The sequence below is a fragment of the Moschus berezovskii genome, chromosome 28 (assembly GCF_049115385.1).
Source record: "Moschus berezovskii isolate FMDL1 chromosome 28, NW_MosBer_1.0, whole genome shotgun sequence".
NCBI lineage: Eukaryota > Metazoa > Chordata > Mammalia > Artiodactyla > Moschidae > Moschus > Moschus berezovskii.
Window position 1 is genome coordinate 2,235,175 of NC_142487.1, and position 25,888 is coordinate 2,261,062.

General features: G+C 37.0%; 1 protein-coding gene and 1 pseudogene across 4 annotated transcripts in view; one reads left to right on the top strand and one right to left on the bottom strand.

Moving 5' to 3' along the window:
- Positions 1-25,888, bottom strand: part of RBBP8 (RB binding protein 8, endonuclease) — an 80,946-nt gene that overhangs the window by 16,674 nt on the left and 38,384 nt on the right. For all 4 annotated transcript variants that reach the window (XM_055417105.2, XM_055417104.2, XM_055417102.2 and 1 more), the window contains 8 exons: positions 23,318-23,430; positions 18,776-18,842; positions 10,705-10,880; positions 8,584-8,688; positions 5,676-5,761; positions 3,562-3,674; positions 1,387-2,260; positions 1,178-1,304 (listed from right to left, as the gene is read on the bottom strand). In XM_055417105.2, the coding sequence (XP_055273080.2) occupies positions 1,178-1,304; positions 1,387-2,260; positions 3,562-3,674; positions 5,676-5,761; positions 8,584-8,688; positions 10,705-10,880; positions 18,776-18,842; positions 23,318-23,430 (1,661 nt within the window). The remainder of the gene's footprint in view (positions 1-1,177; positions 1,305-1,386; positions 2,261-3,561; positions 3,675-5,675; positions 5,762-8,583; positions 8,689-10,704; positions 10,881-18,775; positions 18,843-23,317; positions 23,431-25,888) is intronic.
- On the top strand, positions 6,175-7,344 carry LOC129549734 (acidic leucine-rich nuclear phosphoprotein 32 family member D-like; annotated as a pseudogene).

A 25,888-nucleotide genomic window follows, 5' to 3' on the forward strand; every position in this document is an offset into this window, starting at 1 on the left:
TTACTTGTAACAGTGAAAAAACTGAAATAGTGAAAGAAGTCATGAAATATCATATATTGTACAATTCCATTTATATGAATACTTCAGAATATGCAAATCTATAGCGACAGAAAGTAGATTAAGTGGCTGCTTAGGACTGGGGAAGACGAGCAAAATGGAGGGTGACTGCTAGCAGATACTGTTCTTTGTATGGTGATGAGTACAGTGATGGTGACACAATTTTGACTATATCAAAACCACCGAATTGTACACTTTAATGATTGATTTTTATTTCAATAAAAAAAAAATTTAAGTTAAAACTGTAACACTGGAGGAGGTTTCAATGTACGTTAATATACATGACAACTACATAAGGTACAGTTATAGAGCAAAAAGTGGTACAGTATTAACTCAAAGTAGATTGTGAAAGGTTAAGTAAGTATACCACAATCCCTAGAGCAACCATGGAAAAAATAAAAATAAAAACAAAAAGATTTTTAAAAAAAATCAGGAATAAGAGTTAAAAAAATGTTTTCATATAGAGACTGAAACCCTCACTGGAAGAATTACTAAAGAATGAGCTTCAGGAAAAAAGGAAAATAAAAGCAGATGAAGGAATAAGTTTCCAGTAAGGAATAAATACTGCATATGAAGTATAGAAATATTTGGGGGCTAAAAAAACCAAAAAGACTTTAAAACACGGCAAAATTATGAAAGGGCAAACAATGTTTTCGAACAAGAAATTAAAAAACCCATACAAATTTGTATGTACAAATAGTTAAGAGATATATATATATGTGTAAATACAAAAAAAGGACTGGCTATCTATACGGGGAGGAACAAGGTTTGGATGATAAATTTCTACTTTTTATATTTTAAAAATCTGTATAGTTTAAATTTTTAAAGCTTTCTTTTTGTAAAGAAAATAAGAAACAACTACATGAAAGAATTAAATCTATAAAATCACCTATAAAAGTAGGTATTAAAGATGTCAATTTATTTTTTCAAAAAGTAGAAGAGAAGGAAAATTTTAAGGTGAAACCGGTAAGAATTGTACTATAAACACAGAAACACACGGGGATAAACTATTTTTTCCAGAAACAATGAAATCTATCCAAAGAATGTAAATAATAAAATTACAATACCCAATATAAATTCATTAAAGAGAGAGTGGAAATGCTATTTATAGTTTGCATACCTTGGTTGTTTTGTAGAGATTTTGTTTTAGCAATTCTGCATGGATTTAACTGAAGAACTGATGCAACTTCACATGCTCCACGGACTGATCTGGTTTTTATCTTTATAGGTTCATGAGAACCAGCACCCTAAAACAGAAAAAATTATTAGCAGCTAGGAAAAATCACAAACTGCCATTTTAATCAAAATCCTTGAATACTGAACACATACCTTTGTGTCATCAAAAAGATTCTCTGTCTCCAAACTTTCACGTGGACGAAGAGGAATTTTAAATACTGGGTTTTCTTCCTTTATTTGTAACAGTGTTTTATTATCTGGAGATTTACTCAAGGACTGGAAAAGGGACTCCTGTAAACAGGGCTCTTCTGGGGAGTCTTTGGTTAGCCCACAGCTCCCACTCAAGGCCTTGCGGCTTGAGGAAGAATCCCTTGGAATGGGCTTCAGAGCTTCATAGAGAGTCACTTGCCTAAATCTGATTTTAGAGTTCTCACTTCCTTGGCTTTTCTCTTGACGTTGGATAGCTGAAAATCGATCAGACAGATCCAGAGGTTTATCCATCACATAGTCTCCATTCATGGAAGAATGACTATCCAGTGGAAAAGGAAAAGCATTTTCTTTATCAAAGGAGGCTTGGGGGCAGATTACTTCATCTTCACTTTCTTCCTCAATTTTCTTCCTTTTGGTTCTGCCTCCGAGTGACTTCAGGGGTACCACATGTTTATCAGTATCTTTAATGTGATCAATACTATCCTGCTCACTTAGAGGTTCACTTGTATTTTTATTTATAAGCATCTGCTTATTAGAAGATGACTGATTAGGGATCTTGTTCACTTCAGTCCCAAGAAGATGATGTGTAATAAGGGCTCCGTCTTCAGACTTTGATCTAGGTTTCTCTGGTCCAGAAGCAGAAGTATTGCTGAGGGACACTGTTTTCAGATGGATTTTTTTCCCAGTCTCTAAAAGAGAAGGGGACAAACTTGTATTCAAACCTAAACTACTTTTCACGTTAGAGGTAGCTCCAAATACAGGAGATGATACCCGAGTAGTCAATTCTTCTTGAAGAGGAGTCTTTGAATCTGAAAACCTAAAAAAATAAAGAGTGGTAAAACTTTTTTTCCAGTTAAAGAAACAGGGTAAAATTTAAAAGATAAGCATAATGAGAAAACTTTTGCTAATACAGAATTATTAACAGTAAGGTTTTATCCACATATTAGAAGCAGATCATTGACCAAAATTTAAGAAATGATACAGTTGCTGGCTTCTCCTTATTTGGCTGACAGAAAGCAGAGGGAAATGATTCAGCAAACCTATCTCAATAACCATGATATTCCTATCTATAAATATTTTTCCAAAGTAACTTAAATAAATTCACTATATAAGAAAATATTTGAACAAATCCCAAATTCTTTTGTTGTTATGAAATCTTATCAAGAGTAACTCCAAGAAACAAAATTCTTATACTACAGAATAGAACATAACTCATGACCCAGCCTGCCTGTAGCAGAGGAGACAGCTGGGGGAGTAGAAAGATCATTAGGGTGAAGTTTGAAGAAGTGGAATGGCTAAGAGCTCCGACTCTTACTTAATAGATGTGCGTGCAGGCTAAGTCTCTTCAGGCATGTCCGGTTCTTTGTGACCCTATGGACTGTAGCCCACCAGGCTCCTTTGTCCATGGGACTCTCCAGGGAAGAATACTGAATACTGGAGTGGGTTGCCATGCCCTTCTCCAGGGAAAAATCTTCCTGACTTAGGGATTAAACCCATATCTCTTACATCTCCTGCAATAGCAGGCAGGTTCTTTATAACTAACATCACCCGGAAAGCCCACTTAATAGTTGTGTGGTCTTAAAAAGACATTTAACTTCTGTGGGGTTGCATTTTTGTTGACTGTAAAATATGGGGGTAATAAAACCTACTTTAATGACAGTATAATGACAATTAAATGTGATGTATGTATTTAAAAAAGAAGCAAGATGCTACATAAATATAGTATTGTTAGTTAATGGATGTTCTAAAATTAGTAAAAGCAACAGTGTATCCCAATCTTGAACGCTCATGGGAGCTAATGATGGATTTCATACAACATTCAGTTTTAGAAAATACAAATCCAGGAGGGATGACTGGATCCTAAAAAGAGATGAGGCTGGGATCTCTGAAGCACTGCTTGATAGAAGTACAGAAAGAACCTGATAGTAACATCCCGATCTCTACAGTAACGCAAAAAGCCCTCAACAGGTCATAAACTGGGAGAAATATTTTTTTTAATAAAAATTAATATAACCAGAATAACAAGCTGAGGGAGAGAAATAGTTTAAATCTGTGGAACTTGCTGCAACGGAATTTCATTAACAGTTTATAAGTTTTTACCAAAGTGCCCCAAATTACCTTAAATTATCTTCACTATTTCTTCTACATTCCTCAAAAGCTTGTTTTTTGTGATCTCCTTCCAGACAGCGGTAGAGCTCATCACCAAGAGGGCTCTGAGGACCTCGCGATTCCTTCAATAATAAAATATAAAGTACATAAATACAATGGAGGATTATTCTTAAAAAGGAATGAAATACTGATACATGTTGTGATGCAGATGAACTCGAAAACAGGCTAAGTGAAAGATGCCAGACCCAAGAGACATGTATAATTCCATTTAAATAAGTTATCCAGAATACGTAAATTCTTAAGGACAGAAAGCAGACTGACAGTTGCTAATTCTAAAAAACCAGATTAGTTAAATGAGAGGAAGGGAACAGAGATGATTATTTATACTTACAGGAGATGAATTTAAAAGGACCTTTAAAGAGCAGTGCTTCCCCAACTTTTGCATACACACAGATCAACTGAGGGTACTATGAAAATATAAGTTCTCTTTCAGTACGTCTGCTGCTGCTGCTAAGTCACTTCAGTCGTGTCCGACTCTGTGTGACCCCATAGAAGGCAGCCCACCAGGCTCCCCCGTCCCTGGGATTCTCCAGGCAAGAACACTGGAGTGGGTTGCCATTTCCTTCTCCAATGCATGAAAGTGAAAAGTGAAAGTTAAGTCGCTCAGTCATGTCTGACTCGTAGTGACCCCATGGACTGCAGCCTACCAGGATCCTACGTCCATGGGATTTTCTAGGCAAGAGTACTAGAGTGGCTTGCCACTGCCTTCTCCGTCAGTACATCTGGGCTGGGTTTAAGATTTTCTATGTCTCACAAACTTCCAGGGATGAAGATGCTGTTGGCCTGTGGATCACACTTTGAGCAGCAAATCTTTAGAGATCAGTTCCCTCAATAGATTTGGTGTCTAAACTACTGACATGCCAAATTTATTGGTAGGAGGGGATTTAAAAAAGTTAAAACATGTTTAGACTTCAAAGGGTAAAAACTAACCACCATCACTTGAAGTCAGTTTTAAAACTAGAAAGAACCCCACCCCCTCATACACAAAATTTCAAATGTAGTCAAGTCAATTCAATTTTGGAAATTCAACAGCAAGAAAACTTTATAAGAGCCTATATACATTTACTGACTAAAGCAAAGGGATATGTTTCAAAGCTGTATCAAAATGAAGCTTCCTTAAGATTGACAAATTCAAAGCTTCCATTTTTTAGAGATTGGTTAAGAAAAATAGTAAATGTATCTGATATAAGGAAGCACTAAATAATGAAAAGAAAATCATGGGGTCAATTTCTGACTCAATCCCTAAGGATGTGACTTAACTGGATTGGCATTTGTAAGGACAAAGATGAATTAAAGCATCTGTAGTAGACCCAAGAATTTAGTCTGTTTTCCAAATCAAAGCCCAGTTTAAAGGATGTCAAAAAGATCCAATAAATTCTGAACTCAATCTAAAGGTTTAAATCTTCTCTTTAAGTTGGAACAGGGTAGGGAGGAGAGGGGACAGGGAAGAGGTTTGGCTAAACCCTCTACCTTTTTTTTCATTATTTAACTTTTTATTGGAGTATAGCCGATTAACAACGTTGTAATTGTTTCAGATGGAGAGCAAAGGGAGCCATATACATACACATGTATCCATTCTCCCCCAAACTCCCCTCCCATCCAGGTTGCCACATAACACTGAGCAGAGTTCCCTATTCAGTTCAGTTCAGTTCAGTCGCGTCCGACTCTTTGCGACCCCATGAATCACAGCACGCCAGGCCTCCCTGTCCATCACCAACTCCCGGAGTTCACTCAAACTCACGTCCATAGAGTCGGTGATGACATCCAGCCATCTCATTCTCTGTCGTCCCCTTCTCCTCCCGCCCCCAATCCTTCCCAGCATCAGTCTTTTCCAGTGAGTCAATTAAGCCATCTAAATTCTGACTCAACCCATAACCTATATCCCAAGAATTCTAAAGACTTGATAGAGTTTTCTGCAACTGCCTGGAGTGAACAGGCCTTTTCTAGTGACATCAATTTTGTTCTAGGCCTTTATCTAATAATCTTTGGATAAAAAATTTTTTCTCTTGCTGACCTCAAAGGACCCTAATTCATATTTATTACCAAACTAAACAATTACTTACAGATTCTTCTTGAACACAAAGTCCAAGTGTTTCAGCAACTACTGTAGCTAAATTATCAGGAGGATAACTGCTTTTTCCATGTGGTTCTAAGTTTAAGGAAAAAAACACAATTATACAATTGTAGAAACTAGCCATATGAAAACATACAAGAAAGCAAAGAAAAAGCTCAAAGGACCATTTTACAAAATGGCACTAAACAATTTTAAAAATTCTGTTTTATAAAGCCCAAAATATCTACTATAAATTGCAATATGTTGCAGGCTTATTGCCACTGAAAAAATTATCATTAAAAATAATTAAATGGGGGCGGCGGTAGTGAGACCAGAGCTGCGTTCCAGCCCCCTTTTCCCTCCATGGTTTCTCTCCACTCTCGCGAGTAACTTGGCTCCGGGGGCTCCGCTCGCCTGCCCGCACGCCGCCCGCCGCCCAGGACCGCGCCGTCGGCTTCTGCCTCTGCCTCGAGCCGACCCCTTCCGACGGCCCTCGCTGCGCAGGTTGGGACGCCTCTCCCCCCTCTGCCCCCGCCGCGGAAAGTTAAGTTTGAAGAGGGGGGAAGAGAGAGAAACATGGACATGAAGAGGAGGATCCACCTGGAGCTGAGGAACCGGACCCCGGCAGCTGTTCGAGAACTTGTCCTGGACAATTGCAAATCAAATGATGGGAAAATTGAGGGCTTAACAGCTGAATTTGTGAACTTAGAGTTCCTCAGTTTAATAAATGTAGGCTTGATTTCAGTTTTAAATCTTCCCAAACTACCTAAATTGAAAAAGCTTGAGCTCAGTGACAAGACAATCTGTGGAGGTCTGGATATGTTAGCAGAAAAACTTCCAAATCTTACACATCTAAACTTAAGTGGAAGTAAACTGAAAGATATCAGCACCCTGGAACCTTTGAAAAAGTTGGAATGTCTGAAGAGCCTGGATCTGTTTAACTGTGAGGTTACTAACCTGAATGACTACCAAGAGAGTGTCTTCAAGCTCCTGCCCCAGCTGACCTATCTGGATGGCTATGACCGAGAGGATCGTGAAGCCCCAGATTCAGATGCCGAGGTGGATGGTGTGGATGAAGAAGAGGATGATGAAGAAGGAGAAGATGAGGATAAGGAGGAGGATGAAGATGGTGAGGAAGAAGAATTTGATGATGAAGAGGATGACGATGAAGACGAAGATGTAGAAGGGGAGGAAGATGAAGATGAAGTCAGTGGGGAGGAAGAAGAATTTGGACATGATGGAGAAGTTGATGAAGATGAGGATGAAGACGAAGATGAGGATGAAGAAGAGGAAGAAAGCGGGAAAGTGAGAAGAGGAAGAGAGAAACAGATGATGAAGGAGGAGATGATTAATAAGACCCCAATAACCTGCAAAAAAAGAACTGTTCAGTGTTGGTTGGACTGCTGACATGGATTTGGTAGCTGTTTTTTTTTTTAAGGGAAAAAAAAAAAAAGGTAGCTGTGATACAAACCCCAGGACACCCACCCACCCAAAGAGCCAAAGAATAGTTCCTGTGACATTCCACCTTCCTCCATTTAGTCCCTCTTGGAAATCCACCACCGAGCTTGGGGACTTCACCCCAACAAAATTGTAAGCGTTGTTAGGTTTTTGTGTAAGACTTGCTGTAGCGTGGATAGCTGTGATTGGTGAGTCAACTGTCCGTGGCTACCAGTTACACCAAGATTGTAACAGCATTTTTACTTTCTGTACAACAAAGAAGCTTTGTAAATAAAATCTTAACATTTAAAAAAAAATAATTAAATGGATTTCTTGTGCTATGTTAAAATTCCACGGAGAAAGTAATTGGAGGGAGGAAAAAAGTCTAGATGGGAGTGACAATACAATACAGTTGAGAATCACTCCTTTCCATGATGGACAGCCTTGTGTCTAAGTATTGGAACTACTTCTCCCATCATCATTCACCTGCTTGGCAATCTCACCCAGTCTCATGGCTTCAGATCTCTCCTACATGCTAACAACCTCTATCCTAGACTCATCTATATTCACATTCACCTACCTATCAAAATCTTTACCTGAATGTCTACTCAGTATCTGAAACAATATATTTCCAAAAACAAACTCCTGATTTCTAACCACCCCTCAGCTCCATCCTGCAACCCTCAGCTCCATCCTGCAAACCTCCAGCTACCAGTCTCTTTCCTCTTAGAGTTTCCCAAAACAATCTCCTATTCACTCACTCTGCCCTGCCCACAAAGGGCTCCTTAATGTTCTTCAAACAAATCAAAGAGCACCCTCACCTCAAGGCCTCTGTGCCCACTCATGTCTCCACCTGGGATGCCCTTTGCCCTGAAATCCACATGACTCACCTGCTTCCCTCAGTCTCTGCTCAAATGTTACTTTTTTTAAGGTAAGACTTTCTAAAATCTCTTCTTACCGTGCTTTATTTTTCTTTAGAGCTCCTGCTTCATCTAACATATATTTACTTTCTTTCTCCCCCAACAAGATTGTAAGCTCTATGAAGTTAAACATTTTGTTTAGTGCCTGGTATACAGTAGGCACTCAAATATTTGTTGAATGAATGAGTAAACCACAGTAAAGCCTTATTTACATAAAATTACTAACAATTTGTATTAAAATGGATAAGGCTTCTCAGTCCACTGAATTTTCCAGGCAAGAATATTGGAGTGGGGGAGCCATTCCCCTCTCCAGGAGATCTTCTTGACCCAGGGATCAAACCTGGGTCTCCTGCACTGTTGGCAGATTCTTTACCATCTAAGCCACCAAGGAAGCCCACGGATATTAATATGAACTAATAACAGGATACACTACTTTCCAACATGAAAAAGACTATTAAGTAATACAAACAAAATTATATGGAAAATATTTTAAAATATTGTCTAAATTCACATGGTTGGCCACTCTTGCCCACCAATTTATAATCTTAGTATCTTGCTTACTAGCCATTGGAGCTTGACTCTGATCACAAGTGTCAGCCACTAGAATTTCACTTTCCTTAGGTTTATGTTGTGGATGAGCTGAAGACTTTGGTACTTTTCTCAATTCTAAGGGAAAAAAACAGGAGAGATTACAAATAAACAAACAATCATGATAAAATTAACATGCCAATACAAATCTATCTTTAAATGCACTGGAAGTCTATTTTACTGACATAACTTTAACAGTCTAATAAAGCGGTTATTCCTTTAGTTTCACTAAGAAAAAAAGTTGGAAGATAAGACAGTGGGGGAGAAGAGGACTGGAACAGATAAACTTCTTCTGACCTAAGCCTTCTAGAGTTGTAATATTTTAAGGTGACCCTTTCCTTGTGGAAATCAGTGGGTTCACCTGCAATAAATACTGCATCATATCGCTTTTCAGTCTTTATTTCAGAGTTTTCATTTTCTGGAAGGAAATCTGAAACATGCTTTATCCGAAATCATTCCACTATTTAAGGATTTAATTCAAAGAAAACCAAAAGAAGGAAAAAGTAAAGGGGAATAGATTTTTACTAATTATAATTGGAAATTATCATTAAAAAGCACTCAATGGCAACCTACTCCAGTATTCTTGCCCAGAGAATTCCATGGACAGAGGAGCCTGGTGGGCTACAGCCCATGGAGCCACAAAGAGTCGGACACAACTGAGTGGTTAACACACACACCCACATTTTAAAATAAACAAGCATGGATGTTAGAAAAAGAAAAGGAATAACTAGTCACTAAATTAGTTTTAAAATAATTTGTATGGCTCAAAAGTGATATTTTAAAACCAAAATTTCATAGTCCAAGTAAAAATGATCAGAACAAGATTAAAACTGACAAGGTTTTAAACAGTTACAAGTTATTCTCGTACAACAAAGAGATAAACCAAGAGCATTTGTATAAGATGACTTTCCTGAAAAAGAAAACTGCTGAGATTTGTTTTTCTGGATATTCTTTTAAGATAGATTTAAACATGATCTAAACTATGCTGATGCTTATCTGAGGTTATTCATGTCCTATAGGATACCAGACTAAAAGGCCCACAAATGTTCATTCTAGATCCAAGATGTTACATTTTACTTTAGCTCCTAATTACATATAAGATTTTTAACAATTCTTTTGTTTTCCACTAGATGGTGATGCAAGCTCATATAAAATGGGGAAAAACTATCAATTTTCCAATATCAAAAATTAAGAATACTATTTTTTTAAAATAAAATTGTCAACAATTTATCTGTATTATAAAAATATCTCTAGGACTAGATATACTCCTTCCTCTCAAATGCTTTCCTTGTTACAAACAGTTTAGGTTAAAGACGGAAGTTCTAAATACTGATTTACTTTTAGATCAATATTAAAAGGGATGAGCACTGTGACATACCACAAGATAAATTTCAGGACTACATGAAAATGTAGTTTCAAAGCTTTTACCAGAAATGGTGCCTGGAATTAAGAAATATGCCACTGATAAGCCACAAACTAGAAAAATATAAAAACCATTTCCTGATTTACCACCAAGTGCTACACATTAGAAAAATTAAAAATAGCTAGTTAAAGCCTTGGTGGGAGTAGCTATGGATAATACTTCCAAAGTACAAAAATTTAGAGGCAGAAGATCTATATTTGAATTTTGACTCATCCAATTGACAGGCTATTTAACTCCTCTTAGGAACAAATCTTTTCTCATCTATAAAACGAAGGTGCTAGAAGCCACCCCACAAACCTGTTCTGAGAATTAAAATACAGTAATGTATTCAAATCACTCAGCATAATAACCAGCATATAGGAGGTGGGACTCAATGTTAGCCTACCTTCCTCTTTCACTGTATCCCACTCAGATAAACACATAGGGATATTTTTTAAATAAAAAGGAAAAAACATTTACATTTGTAAAATGTTTACATATTCAGATGAGCAGATCATGTCTATATATAACACAGGCAGAAGATACCTTCCCAGTTACTTCACTGATGGAAGTTAAGGTTATAGTTGTAATGTACGTTGCCCTGAACAGTGACTATCTTCCTAACAATAGATGAAAACTATTTTTTTTTTTTTTACAGAACTAGGTAACTAAGCTACAACTCTAATCCTCACCATGTGCACAGCCAGAGCGCTCCAGTTTAGCATGTGTTTGCTCTATATATCGGACACGGAGGTTCTCCTTTCTTCGTAGACGATTAGTGCCAGAAAATGAAAAGGTTGTTATTGGTGAATCTGGAATAACATCTTCCTCAGATTCAAGATCAGTTGCTTTATGTGGTTGATCATTCCTAGAGGCAAATAAGGACAATTAAAAGAAAATTAGTTCAATAAATATTTATTAAAACATCTACCATATGGTATGAGTTATAGCAGAATACACTCAGGAAGATCCCCTGAAGGAGGAAATGGCACCCCACTCCAGTATCCTTGCCTAGAGAATCCCATGGACAGAGGAGCCTGGTGGGCTGCAGTCCACAGGACTGCAAAAGAGCAGGACATGAAGACTGAGTGAATAAACAACAGCAGCCAAACACGGGTATGAAGTTGGAAGAGAAATAATTCCTTGCATCTAAAATTCCTAAATACAAGGATCAGAGATATACTCAAATGACTAGAATAACAGGTGGAAAATATTATTGTGAGAGGTGAAGTAGAAAGTGTAGTTGGTGGTACTTTAGGCGAAAATTAAATGAATTTTAAACGGCAGAGAAAATACACAGAGGATCCTTCAAGTTTGAGAAAGGCAACCTGTGTACTCGTGTTAGAGAGGGACATGCTAGAACTACATGAAGGAGAGCCTCGAGTTAAGTATGCACATCATTCAGAAAGCAAGAGGAAAGGAATTAAGGTTTTAGAGATGGCAGTAATGTGACAATCTAGCAGCAGGACTGTGAAAGATTGGCTGGGACAGAAAGAAAGGAGGCAGTGGCTGTAACAGTCTAGGCAGGAGCATCTGGAGGTTTGAGCTGGAATTCTGAAGATAGGTATGGAAAGGAAGGGACCAGTGTTAAACATTGTGACAATAGAATCAGTAAGTTTTCATTTCAGTTCAGTTTAGTCCCTCAGTCGTGTCCGACTCTTTGCAACCCCACGACTGCAGCACGCCAGGCCTCAATGTCCATCACCAACTCCTGGAGTCTACCCAAACTCACATCCATTGAGTCGGTGATGCCATCCAACCATCTCATCCTCTGTCATCCCCTTCTCCGCCTGCCCTCAATCTTTCCCAGCATCACATCTTTTCAAAGGAGTCAGCTCTCCGCATCAGGTGGCCAAAGTATTGGAGTTTCAGCTTCAACATCAATCCTTCCAATGAACACCCAGGACTGATCTCCTTTAGGATGGACTGGTTGGATCTCCTTGCAGTCCAAGGGACTCTCAAGAGTCTTCTCCAGCACCACAGTTCAAAAGCATCAAGTCTTCAGCACTCAGCTCTCTTCATAGTCCAACTCTCACATCCATACATGACTACTGGAAAAACCATAGCCTTGACTAGATGGACCTTTGTTGGCAAAGTTATGTCTCTGCTTTTTAATATGCTGTCTAGGTTGTCTAGGTCATAACTTTCCTTCCAAGGAGTAAATGCCTTTTAATTTCATGGCTGCAGTCACTATCTGCAGTGATTTTGGAGCTCAAAAAAATAAAGTCAGCCACTGTTTCCCCATCTGTTTGCCAGGAAGTGATGGGACCAGATGCCATGATCTTAGTTTTCTGAATGTTGAACTTTAAGCCAACTTTTTCACTCTCCTCTTTCACTTTCATCAAGAGGCTCTTTAGTTCTCCTTCACTTTCTGCCATAAGTGTGTTGTCATCTGCACATCTGAGGTTATTGATATTTCTCCCGGCAATCTTGATTCCAGCTTGGGCTTCTTCCAGCCCAGCATTCCTCATGATGTACTCTGCATATAAGTTAAATAAGCAGGGTGACAATATACAGCCTTGACGTACTCCTTTTCCTATTTAGAACCAGTCTGTTGTTCCATGTCCAGTTCTAACTGTTGCTTCCTGACCTGCATACATCAATAAGATTGGCAAATGACAAATTCAGTGTCTTAAATAATATGAGGCTGTATACTGTCACTCTGCTTATTTAACGAATATGCAGAGTACATCATGAGAAATGCTGGACTGGATGAAGCACAAGCTGGAATCAAGATTGCCGGGAGAAGTATCAACAACCTCAGATATGCAAATGACACCACACTTATGGCAGAAAGCGAAGGAGAACTAAAGAGCTTCTTGATGAAAGTGAAAGAGGAGAGTGAAAAAGTTGGCTTAAAACTCAACACTCAAAAAACTAAGACCATGGCATCTGGTCGCATCACTTCATGGAAAATAGATGGGGGAAACAATGGAAACAGTGACAGACTTCACTTTTTTTTGGACTCCAAAATCACTGCAGATGATGACTAGAGCCATGAAATTAAAAGACATTTGCTCCTTGTAAGAAAAGTTATGACCAACCTAGGCAGCATATTAAAAAGAAGAGATATTACTTTGCCAACAAAGGTCCATCTAGTCAAAGCTGTGGTTTTTCCAGTAGTCATGTATGGATGTGAGAGTTGGACTACAAAAAAAGCTGAGTGCTGAAGAACTGATGCTTTTGAACTGTGGTGTTGGAGAAGACTCTTGAGAGTCCCTTGGACTGCAAGGAAATCCAACCAGTCCATCCTAAAGGAAAACAGTACTGAATATTCATTGAAAGCTCAAACTCCAATATTTTGGCTACCAGATGAGAAGAACTGACTCATTTGAAAAGACCCTGATTCCTGGAAAGATTGAAGGTGGGAGGAGAAGGGAATGACAGAGGATGAGATGTTTGGATGGCATCACTGACTCAATGGACATAAGTTTGAGTAAGCTCTGGGAGTTGGTGATGGACAGGGAGGCCTGGTGTGCTGCAGTCGACGGAGTTGCAAAGAGTTGGACATGACTGAGTGACTGAACTGAACTGAAGTAATACGAACACCAATAGCACCAATGTTAGTTGCAGGTTTGCAATGGCAGGCACTCTTCAAAGTGCTACATGTATCAGTTTAAGCATAAGGTATTATTCTCAATTTACAAAGGGAAAAATTAAGATATAGAGATTAAGTGACTTACTAAAAGTAAGTAACAGAAACAGGATCTAAATCCTGGCAGCCAGACTCCCAAAGAGAATACTGTTATCCTTGGTATAGACCATGGGACTAATGACTGACTACAAGTAGGACTCAAACAGTTCCATTAAAACAAGTCATACTATGTCACTCTTCTGATTAAAACCTGCCACATCTTCCCACTTAACTGAAAACACAAGCCAAAGTCCTTACAATGATTGATTTATCTCCCTCCCCTTATTACCTATCAGACCCCTTTCAAATTATATTCTTCTACTCCAGCCACCCTCGCTTCCCCGAGGCTCCTCAGACACACCAAGCACATTCCTACTTTATGTTCTTTGCTCCAGCTGTCCCATCTGCTTGGAATGCTCACCCCCAGATATCACAAGACTAATTACCTCATCTTTTCCAAGTGTTTAAGGAAAACCCCCTTCCCACACCCTAGTACTCCCGTTCCTTATTATTATTCCACTGTTACTTTATCCATAGCAGTAACTGCTTTCTAACCGAGTACATAATTGATTTGTCTACTGGCCAATTGATTTGTCATTGACCAGAATTGTGAGCTCCAAAAGGCTAAGGCTCTTTTTGGCTCACTGATACATCACGAGTATCTCCAACAGTGGGTACCTGGTACATGCTCAATAAGTATTTGTTGAATGAATGAATATGGAAGATTCCCGATTCCACTAGAAAAATAAATTCATGCTGATCTAGGCATACGTTCTTGCCCAATTCAATTCAAGACTGAAGGTACATAAAGATTGGGTTATGAATGATTTGTGGGTATTGAGTAAAATAAATTCATTTTAACTGACTTTCTCATGTCAAACCATTTTTTACCTTATCTGCCAACAATTTTTATTAATCTGTCAGGCATTTAAGTTTTACATGACAAAACCAGTCTTTTCTAATATAGCCCTATCAATTTGTACAACTATGTATTTCTAAAGAATGAGATTTTTATAAACTATGATCAACATATTTTTTAATTGAGATTAATTTTTCCTAACAGATTTATATCTTAATTTTCTAGATAATATCAGTATTATTGTGGTCTATAATCCTATGCTCCATTTCAAGGAAAATCTTTAGAGCTAATATCTACCTACAATTACCATTTTATTCTGGAAAAAACAAGGTAAGCTAAAGTCATATGAGAAACTCTTACAAATTAATGGAGTGTGAAATCTATCTGACTTTGCTTTAACTAATCACATCACAGGCTACCTGCCTATTAGTCATAAAAATTCAACCTGAAACATGAATGAGTCACAAGAAGAAATTGATTTCCTGGCAGTCAGTCTAGAAGTAGCTGGGATCAAAAGGGAACCCCCCCAAAAAAAACCAGCTTTAACTAGAGGTGTCTAAACTGAGTAAACAAGTGCTGGCTTTGTCCTCCTTTGTCCTTTGTCATAAAAGAAAAAGGGAAAAATACAGCTTTCCATGTCTTACCTAAATTTCTTCTTTAAAGCATTTTGTCTCATTCTGATTTTCTGAGAAAAGTTAAAAGTTTATGCTACACCTTTTGGTTAATTAGGGATTGAACACAGGTCTCCTGTATTGTAGGAGAATTCTTTACCATCTGAGCCACACGTACTAGTCATGTTGGGTAAGTTAGTTAACCTTTCTGAGTCTCAGTTACCTCATCTATTAAAGTAGACACAGTACTGTACTTTCCTACCTAATTTTTCTGGAAAAGGTGAAAGAAATGATATGTGTAAAAACATAATGAAATGCCCAGAAAATAGTAATCAACATTGCACTTATTTTACAATGAAGACTCCTTTGATGTAAGGTTTCCGCAACAACTACTACAAAGTCATGACTCTAAAGTCCTGTATTTTTATATTTTTATACCACCACAAAAAGCCTACAAGTAGAGGATAGGGGAAGACTTTGACTTGAAGGTTCTAGTTAGCAGTAAACCCAGTACGGTCAAAATATACCTATCTTGACCACATTAATATTAGGGCTTCCCAGGTGGGTCAGTGGTGAAGAATCTGCCTTTCAATGCAGGAAATGTAGGAGATGCGGGTTTGATCTCTACATCAGGAAGATCCCCTAGAGGAGGAAAACGCAACCCACTCCAGCATTCTTGTCTGGGTTTGATCTCTACATCAGGAAGATCCCCTAGAGGAGGAAAAAGCAACCCACTCCAGCATTCTTGTCTGGAGAATCCCATAGGCAGAGGAGCCTGGTAGGCTACAGTCCATGGGATTGCAGAGTTGGACATGACTGAACAACTAAGCATGCAAGCACATACAATGTAAGTAAAAAGATACAGAAAAATGGAGTGGGCAGTACTACTCTACTGGTCAGACTATACCTAGAGGATTGACTTAATTAAAATATTGACAAACTGAAACATTAAAGAGAAATAATTTGAAGAGTCTTCAAGTAATATCTCATGAGGAATAGTTAATGAACAGAAAATATTTACTCTGCATATTTACCTACTTATGATGAAGACTCAGGAAGGCCCCATACCTATCTTTAATGCACAGAAAGGGCCATCAAGTAGGAGGGGTAAACTTGTTCCAGATGGTCCCAGAAGTTAAAATCAGAATCAACAAGTAGCACTCCGTACAGTGATCTCTACACAGACTTCCAACTTTCTAACAGTATCATCTCACTAAAGTTAAATACACTTGGGAGACAGTGAACCTATATAAAAGGTATTTAAACAATGGCGATTTAAATTATACAAGGAATTCAGTTTAAAGGAGAACACTGAGGGAATTTCCCTGGCCCAGTGATTAGGACTCTGCACTTTCAATGCCGAGGGTGAGGGTTAAAAAAAAAAAAAAAGATGACTCCTTTGACTTTCACTCACCCAGGACATTTATTTCCCAAAACAAAGTGAGTCATGTCCTCAAAACTTACTTAATTACTTTCTTTCTGTGACTGGTGCAGTTGAGTATATATTTTTAACTTCATAACAGCAAAACTTTTTCTGAATAATCTACTATAGTGTCACTGGACAACTGTGCTACCTTAAAAGGTATCTGTAACATCTAACGTATATTAGGTCAATCAGAATTACCTCATTTAGCAAGAAAAAGTATAAATAAAATAATGCTTTTTTTAAAGTTCAGAGAAAATTCAGACAAGATAATACTTGCTTTTTTTCTGATTGAAAGCAAAAGAGAATATGTTTGAGGAGAATAAGCTGGCTTCTGTGAACAACTGTATTAAATTTCAGGAAAGAACTGAAAGACACAACAGATTATCCCCTATACTGTCCTGAGGGAGGCATGCACTACATAAAAGATACATGCCCTAAGCTCACTGATATGATTGGGGTGACCTTTACTTCACAGAACATAAATTAATGTAGGTCAACCACCACTCATCTGAAATCTCTGAACCAGATGCAATTCAGAACTCAAGTTTTTTTTTTTAAATGAAGGGTAATATAGAGAAAATACAGTTTGTTACAAAACACTTTCAGTGGAGGCTGAGGTATCACCCTGCAGTCAAGCACACTGATATTATCACAGTAAAGCACAGGAATGCTCACAGGAAGTGGGACAAATAAGGAAGACGATCATAAAAACTGGGCTTTCCCTAGTGGCTCAATGGTAAAGAATCTGCCTGCCAATGCAGGAGATGTGGGTTTGATCCCTGGGTCAGGAAGATCCCCTGGAGAAGGAAATGGAAACCCACTCCTGTATTCTTCCCTGCTAAATCCCAAGGATAGAGAAGCCTGGTGGGCTACATTTCATGGGTCACAAAGAGTTAGATGCGTCTTAGCAACTGAACAACAATAATAAAAAGTATCTTGTCAGGTGAGGTGAGGATATGTTGTAATGTTTCAAAAAAACCATTTGAGGCTTTGGAATCATATAGAAATGATTGTGAATTTGTGTTCTAGCCTCACTTCAATATTCAGCGTAAGTAAAATCAGGAAGTGCTGATGGCTTCATACACATTTGTTTAATAACCTCAGTCTGGTCCCAAATCCTTCTTTCCTCATTTGTTATCCCCCTTCAAAATTCTCCTTGGCTACCAATAATCAGTGGACTGCTAACATGGCAGAAATATCAAAATCTTCTTGGACACCAACTACTTAAAAAAGCAATGATATGATAAAGATGCTAATTCCACTTGTGAGATGTGTTTATACGTAAGACAATAACTGATGCAAAATCATGTTATGCCTACACAGTTTAGCAAAGTTTTTGCAGATGTTCACTTAAATTCAACAGTCTTTAAAAACCTTGGAAACCATTAAAACTATCCTGAATTGTAACTCTTAAAAGATATTACATAAACTTGACATAAATGGGAACTAAGAACTGGCCATATCTCTTGCTCTGTATCAGACTGGACCCAGAAAAACAGATTCTTTCTTTGAGACACTGTCAAATAATGGAGAGAACAGAGTCTTCGAAGTCAGAAGATGGGGTTTTGAGTGATGTCTCGTTATCTACTAGTTGTGAGACCACAGCAAGTTATTTGACTTCTGTAAGATGTGGATTCTTGTCCATAAAGTAGAGATAGTAAAACTACCTTGAAGAATCACAGTGAGGATTAGAAATAATAAACACAGAACACCAAGAAGAGTAACTGGTATACAGGATAAAAGTGATTATTTTTATTAACAAAAAATGGGGGAGAAGGGGAGAGGGAAAGGAGGAAGTTCTCCAGGCCTGAGAAATGTATAAGAGGAAATAATCATTCATATTACTTTTACTAAGTTTCTAGGACAGAGCTGGAAAGGTGGTAACAAAACTCAAGTATTTATTTAGAACAAAATGCTTTAAATTTAAATGTTTTGATAATTTATACATTCACATGTATACTCTTATACTTTATACTCTTTAGAGTATATACTCTTTAAAGTATATACTTTATACTCTTCTAAGAGTATAAGATACGAAATGCATACAGTGTCTTCATATTTACTTCCAATACAGTGATTTTCCTTGTATTTTCAACTGCAGAATACTTTATAATTTATAAAAAAGAAATCTTTGATTCTTAATATACCTTTACAGTTTGCATAGCTAAGTAAAATGAAGAAAGAGAAGGTAGGGGAAAATACTTAATTTTCGCCACAATTAAAAAATACTTACTCAATTTTCTGCTGCAGCTGTTCAGAAAGCTTTTTATTTTCTTCCTGTAGAGTGTTCTTTTCATTCACTTAAATATAATGTGAAAAGAAAGCATAAATTATAGCTATATTAGGATGCATGTCAGGCTCTTTCAATTGTGTCCACAGTCATGGAGAAATTAGGATCTCAAACTCTAAGTCATACGTTAGTCAGGGTTAATGCTACTATTCAAAACTAATTTGTTACTAGGCAGTGATTACTACACCTCACACTGTGCCAGTTTCACATAAATGATTAACTGATAATTTTATGTAATGCTTGTGGGCCAAAAAGAAAGAGGACCTCATGTACTGGGCAGTATAGTTTAATTATTCATACTGAGGACAAGAAAGCATTCCATCTGGTTACTCAGTCCTACTGATTTCAAATACCATTTTAGTGAGTCATTTATCTCAAAATAAATCTAATCATAAAATATAAAAGTGAATATCAGTGAAATTTTTTAATAACAGAAGCACACTTAAGTAGATTTCCTTTCTTAGTCATACTCTATGTTGTATGAATAATTATGGTATCAGTAACTGAATATACCACTGAAGTAGCATCTCATGTTTGACTCTACCTTGACTAAATTTTCCTAGCCATCCTTATTTATAAAGCAAAAACTCAGTTTGGGGCTATAATTCCTATGGCTGCCAGAACAAAATTTTTATTAATCCTTGATATTATGTCACTGATTAAGCATGTGTTTTACTAGGAGGGATATATCAAAGAGATCAAGTCAGAATAAGTATAATTAACCTCTAATAAAGAAAGTTAATCACACTCCAAAAATCTGTTAATAATTTAGTGGTTTACAGATCTCAACATATTTTTTTTACATTGAGTAAATAAAAATTTGTTGACTATATACAGTATGTGAGGGCTACTAAACTGCCTCCTTTGGAGGATCGGGAAAAAAACTCCACAAAAACCTTAAGATATGACAGTGACCTAAAGGAAAGTATAGTCTAATAAGACACAAGATATTATGTAAACTTTTTTTTTTTAACTGCTGAAAGTAACAAAGGTGTTAAGAGAAGCACAGATAAAATACTAAATGAAATTCCAAGGAAAAAAAGGTTTACTTTGGGCTGTTGAGAAAATCAGGAAAGGATTTGAGAGGACAACTGAGCCAGACACAGAAAGTGACATCCAAGAGACTCCCACACCGCTGCCACAATCACCAACAAAAACAAACTGTGAGATCCAAGCAGAGTGAGCAAGCAGTTGTTGGTATCAGCATTGATAGAGGAACTGAACTCAAAATTTCCAGTTCAAGCCTGAACTCCTGGAATGGAGCCAGAGTGATCCTAATTCAATGACCACTAGTCAGTAGCAAATGACTCATATATAGATTCCCAAGTATTTCAGGTAACAGCATTATCTTACATAATAATGAAATGTTTAAAGATTTAAAAGATGGAAGGCCTTGAACTAACATGATAGAAGTGATTACAAAAAGAGAGTAGGCAGACAAGACTGAGGTAATCAGTATCAATAAAATAATTAATATAACTGACACACTAAATACATAAAATTCCATGTGTCTATTATGCTCTAAACAGAGAAAGCCCCACTCATCTACAAAGCAAAATGAAACATAACATACACAACACCTCATTTGTCACCACTGTAGGTAACTAATATATAAGATCTAATTCTGAAAACTGGAAATTAAAGAGAAAATATTAAGATATATCACGCCTTTCAAGTAGGAACTACACCCTACTGTAATTAATAGCCCTAACTGATGAGGGAGAATTCTTGTTTACAGAAGAATGCCAGCTGATAAATTTAAGAAGAATAACAAATGGAAAATTATCATTTTGTAATCTGTAATTAAATAATTGATTCAGGCCAGAATCACCAATGGATACTAAAATTATTAAAGAAAGATTGAGGGAGAATTGTATTTTTGCAAGATTTCAAAATATCACACATCCATCCTTCCAACTCAGACTACGTGGTACCAGGGGAAGATTCAACTGTATAATGGAGAAATCTAACAATCAACCCCCAAAGGGTGGAAGAACCTGACAATACCTATATCCTGATAGGATGCAATATAAAGTAGACAATTTTACCTATGAAGTACAGTTGTCAAAAAGGTTTAATCTGGACCTATCAAGCTTTCAGATCCAATTTCTATTTTATAGGAAATAAAGAAACAAGGTAAAGAAAATGATGAGGATTATTCAGAGGGTGGTGTAATTTTAGGAAAACAGTCCTACTTCTTCAAGAAGTCAATGTCATAAATGAAAATGTAATAGTTTTCTACTCACTGATAACCTTATATTCCTAAATAAATGCATGCATACAAGTATTCATACACACCACAAAATCTATGCGTCTAAACCTGCCTCTTGAGAAACCTGTATACAGCTCAGGAAGCAACAGTTAGAACTGGACATGGAACAACAGACTGGTTCCAAATATGAAAAGGAGTAGGTCAAGGCTGTATATTGTCACCCTGTTTATTTAACTTACACGCAGAGTACATCATGAGAAATCCTGGGCTGGAAGAAGCACAAGCTGGAATCAAGATTGCCGGGAGAAATATCAATAACCTCAGATGTGCAGATGACAACACACTTATGGCAGAAAGCGGAGGAGAACTAAAGAGCCTCTTGATGAAAGTGAAAGAGGAGAGTGAAAAAGTTGGCTTAAAGCTCAACATTCAGAAAACTAAGATCATGGCATCTGGTCCCATCACTTTATGGCAAACAGATGGGGAAACAGTGGCTGACTTTATTTTTTGGGCTTCAAAATCACTGCAGATGGTGACTGCGGCCATGAAATTAAAAGACACTTACTCCTTGGAAAGACAGTTATGACCAACCTAGACAGCATATTAAAAAGCAGAGACATAACTTTGCCAACAAAGGTCTGTCTAGTCAAGGCTATGGTTTTTCCAGTAGTCATGTATGGATGTGAGAATTGGACTATAAGGAAAGTTGAGCACCGAAGAATCGATGCTTTTGAACTGTGGTGCTGGAGAAGACTCTTGAGAGTCCCTTGGACTGAAAGGAGATCCAACCAATCTATCCTAAAGGAGATCAGTCCTGGGTGTTCACTGGAAGGACTGATGTTGAAACTGAAACTCCAATACTTTGGCCACCGGATGCGAAGAGCTGACTCATTTGAAAAGACCCTGATGCTGGGAAAGATTGAGGGCAGGAGGAGAAGGGGATGACAGAGGATGAGATGGTTGGATGGCATCACCGACTCAATGGACATGAGTTCAGGTAAACTCCGGGAGTTGGTGATGGACAGGGAGGCCTGGCGTGCTGCAGTTCATGAGGTCACAAAGAGTCAGACACGACTGAGTGACTGAACTGAACTACATAAACATGTAAAGATTTCTTACAGTCCAAAACAACATATGTCAGAACAAGAATATTTTGGAGATAATCCTATTAAAATTAAAAAAAGAAGAGAGAGGAGGGGTTAAGTGAGGGACAGAGGTAAACAAAAGATAGATAAACTAGGACCTGGAAAGAGTCGGACACGACTGAGCGACTGAACTGAACTGAACAGTAGTTATCTCTGGAAGCAAAAAAAACAAAACTATGTTTTTTCTATCTCATTTTATAATAATGAGCATATATTCATATATTCTGCTTAAGTAACCAAAGGACAGCAATATAATTAATAGTTTTTTCTTTATTTTTTTATAAAGTCAATATATGGAATTAGTTTGGAAAGGAAGATAAACGGTAAGAAAATTCTACATGAAATGGGTAAGTAGACTAATATGAAAATTATGCACTTGTAACAGTGTGTAAAAAATAGTGAAAATCAGGAAAGTATACATCTTTGTAGAATTTTACATTGTCTGCTTAGTGTCTATACTTACTAAATATAAATAATCAAATTACATGAAATAAAACCAAAGAAGCAAATATAGATATATCCAAAGAAAATATGCTTCTTGTCTTACAGCTGGTAAGACTTTAAGGCCAACATGGACAGTATTTGTACAACCTTTGCTGCTGCTGCTGCTAAGTCACTTCAGTCATGTCCGACTCTGTGTGACCCCATAGACGGCAGCCCACCAGGCTCCCCCTTCCCTGGGATTCTCCAGGCAAGAACACTGGAGTGGGTTGCCATTTCCTTCTCCAATGTGTGAAAGTGAAAAGTGAAGTCGCTCAGTTGTATCCGACCCTTAGTGACCCCACGGACTGCAGCCTACCAGGCTCCTCCATCCATGGGATTTTCTAGGCAAGAGTACTGGAGTGGCTTGCCATTGCCTTTCTACACCCTCAAAAAATTCCATGGACAGAGGAGTCTGGTGAGCTACAGTCCATGGGATCACAAAACAACAAACTATCTATACCCTATTTCTTACTAAAATATGCATGAGATCAAATCTATAAAAAGGGAAAAAAATGACATCTGACCTTGTGTCTAAATGAAGAAAACATGTAAACAACCCATCTGGTTGTAACCAATTTAATAATAGGTGTTTAACAATAGCATACTATGTTTTAAATACTTAGTAAGGGAAGAAAGGAAACTCACTAAGCTCGGTGATAAGTTTAAGATTCTGCTGACGAATATTTTCAAACTCTTGTTGCTTCTTCCGCATATGTTCTTCAGTTACTGCACAGCGATCACATAATCCTGCTCTTAATCTATGAAACAAAAACAAAGTGTTTTTAGAGTAGAACTAAAATGTTCTCATCAAAAAATAAACATAAAAAATATGTGAGGTGATGGATGTATTAATTCACCAGATGGTAGGGATCCTTTCACAATGTATACATTTATCAAATCACCATGATAAACATTTTAAAAAAATGTATCAATTATGCCTCAATTAAACTGAAATAAAAAACATGTTTCAACTACTAAAAAAATACTGCTCCATATAATCTCAGGATTTTTATACTTTAGGAATAATTAAAGAATTGACTTGGAAAATACAGAGAAAATTAATTAGTTTATAATGCCTTTCTCATATTCCCATATAGGCTGAAATCATGCTGTATCATTTTCTACAGGCTGCAATTCTGAGTGCAATTCTATAAAAATCTGCTAATTTTAAACTCTATTCGAGGGAAACTTATTTATTGAAAAAAACTGACCTTGTTTTTTATTAGACTCCCAAAATTGAACCCAGTCCAGTACCAATGGACTGGATGCAAAGTTGCATCTGCTTTGCCTAGCACAGCATATCACACATAATGAGTGTTCCACAATTTTTTTAGTTGAATGAATACTAAAGGTCAAAGAATACAAAGTTTAAAAAAAAATTATGTTCTTTCAGTTAAAAAAAAAAAGACTCCAGGAAGCAACCGAGATGTCCATCAGCAGATGAATGGATAAGAAAGCTGTGGTACATATATACAATGGAGTACTACTCAGCCATTAAAAAGAATACATTTGGATCAGTTCTAATGAGGTGGCTGAAACTGGAGCCTATTATACAGAGTGAAGTAAGCCAGAAAGAAAAACACCAACACTGTATAATAACGCATATATATGGAATTTAGAAAGATGGTAACAATAACCCTGTATGCGGGACAGCAAAAGAGACACAGATGTATAGAACAGTCTTTTGGACTCTGTGGGAGAGGGCGAGGGTGGGATGATTTGGGAGAATGGCATTGAAACATGTATATTATCATATGTGAAACGAACTGCCAGTCCAGGTTCAATGCACGATACAGGATGCTCGGGGCTGGTGCACTGGGATGACCCAGAGGGATGGGATGGGGAGGGAGGTGGGAGGGGGGTTCAGGATGGGGAACACATGTACATCTGAGGTGGATTCATGTCAGTGTATGGCAAAACCAATACAATATTGTAAAGTAATTAGCCTCCAATTAAAATAAATAAATTTATATTAAAAATAAATAAATAAAGACTCCAGTGTTAGATTACAAAATAGATTTTACTAATTATTTTGAGGGCTGAAGGGAAGAGGGAATACATACATGAAAGGGTGGGTGATGAAAAGAAAGGTGTTTTCCAAAATGTTTCTAATAGTTATCTCATAAATACCAATAATACAGAAGATTTTCTTCTTAGTATTTTGCTTATTTTTCAAAATTTCTCTAATTTCATTATTTATATAACCAGGAAAAAATATGATTGAAAAAAAAGACACATATCCCACTTTAGGAATTTAGCAAATATAAGTTCTACATAATAATTTTAACTCAATAACTTAATAAGATACTAAGTATACACAAATGTCTATGGAAGTAATAGCAAGGTAGGACATGCCATGAATTTTGAAACAAGGAGATAAAAACATGAAAACTATACAACCGAAACAAAAGGAACCTAGAGATTTTTATGTAAAAGTAAAACTCATATCAACAAGTGTTGATATGGATATAAAAAATAAAGATTAGAGATCATAGGTTGCATTAATAGGACTAAAATGTCTAGAAGAAAGGATAAAGAACTGGGCATCATGGTTTAATTGGAGTAGATTCTAAGACAGGAATTAGGACAATCAAGATCTAAGAAAAGATGACAAAGTGAACATCTGCATCTATTATGGCTTCCTCCCCAAATCCCACAAAGCTACCGTAAAGATATATATATATATACACACACACACACAAACATATATATTTTTAAAGACACAAGACTATGAAGACGGAAAGTGGGAAAGAAAGCAAGCAAACAAATTGAAAGCAATGAGCTGGTAGACAAACAGAAACTAACCTGAGAATGCTGAATCCTAAGTCAGTACTGGGAAAAGTCTAGAACTCTGGTTCAAAATGGTAGCCACAAGGCACACGAAGCTATTTCAACTTAAATAAATTATACTAATAAAAGAGAAGATAAAAACAGAGGATTAGGTCCTCTAGTTGTTATCCTGTACTTAACAGCTGCTGCTACTGTTGTTCTTGCTATTTGCCTTTAAAATTCCAAAGGAAAATAAAGTTCTCTCTAAACTATTCCAAACCAAGACATTATTAAACTGTTACAAGAAGAAACTTAATTTTAACTATTAAAAAAAATACTTCACATTTCATATTTCTCTTTCAACATCTATTCAAATTAATAGCTTGGGCTTCATGTAATAACATTCAAACAGTTCTGATTGTAGGTAAATAATTTATTCACTTTAAA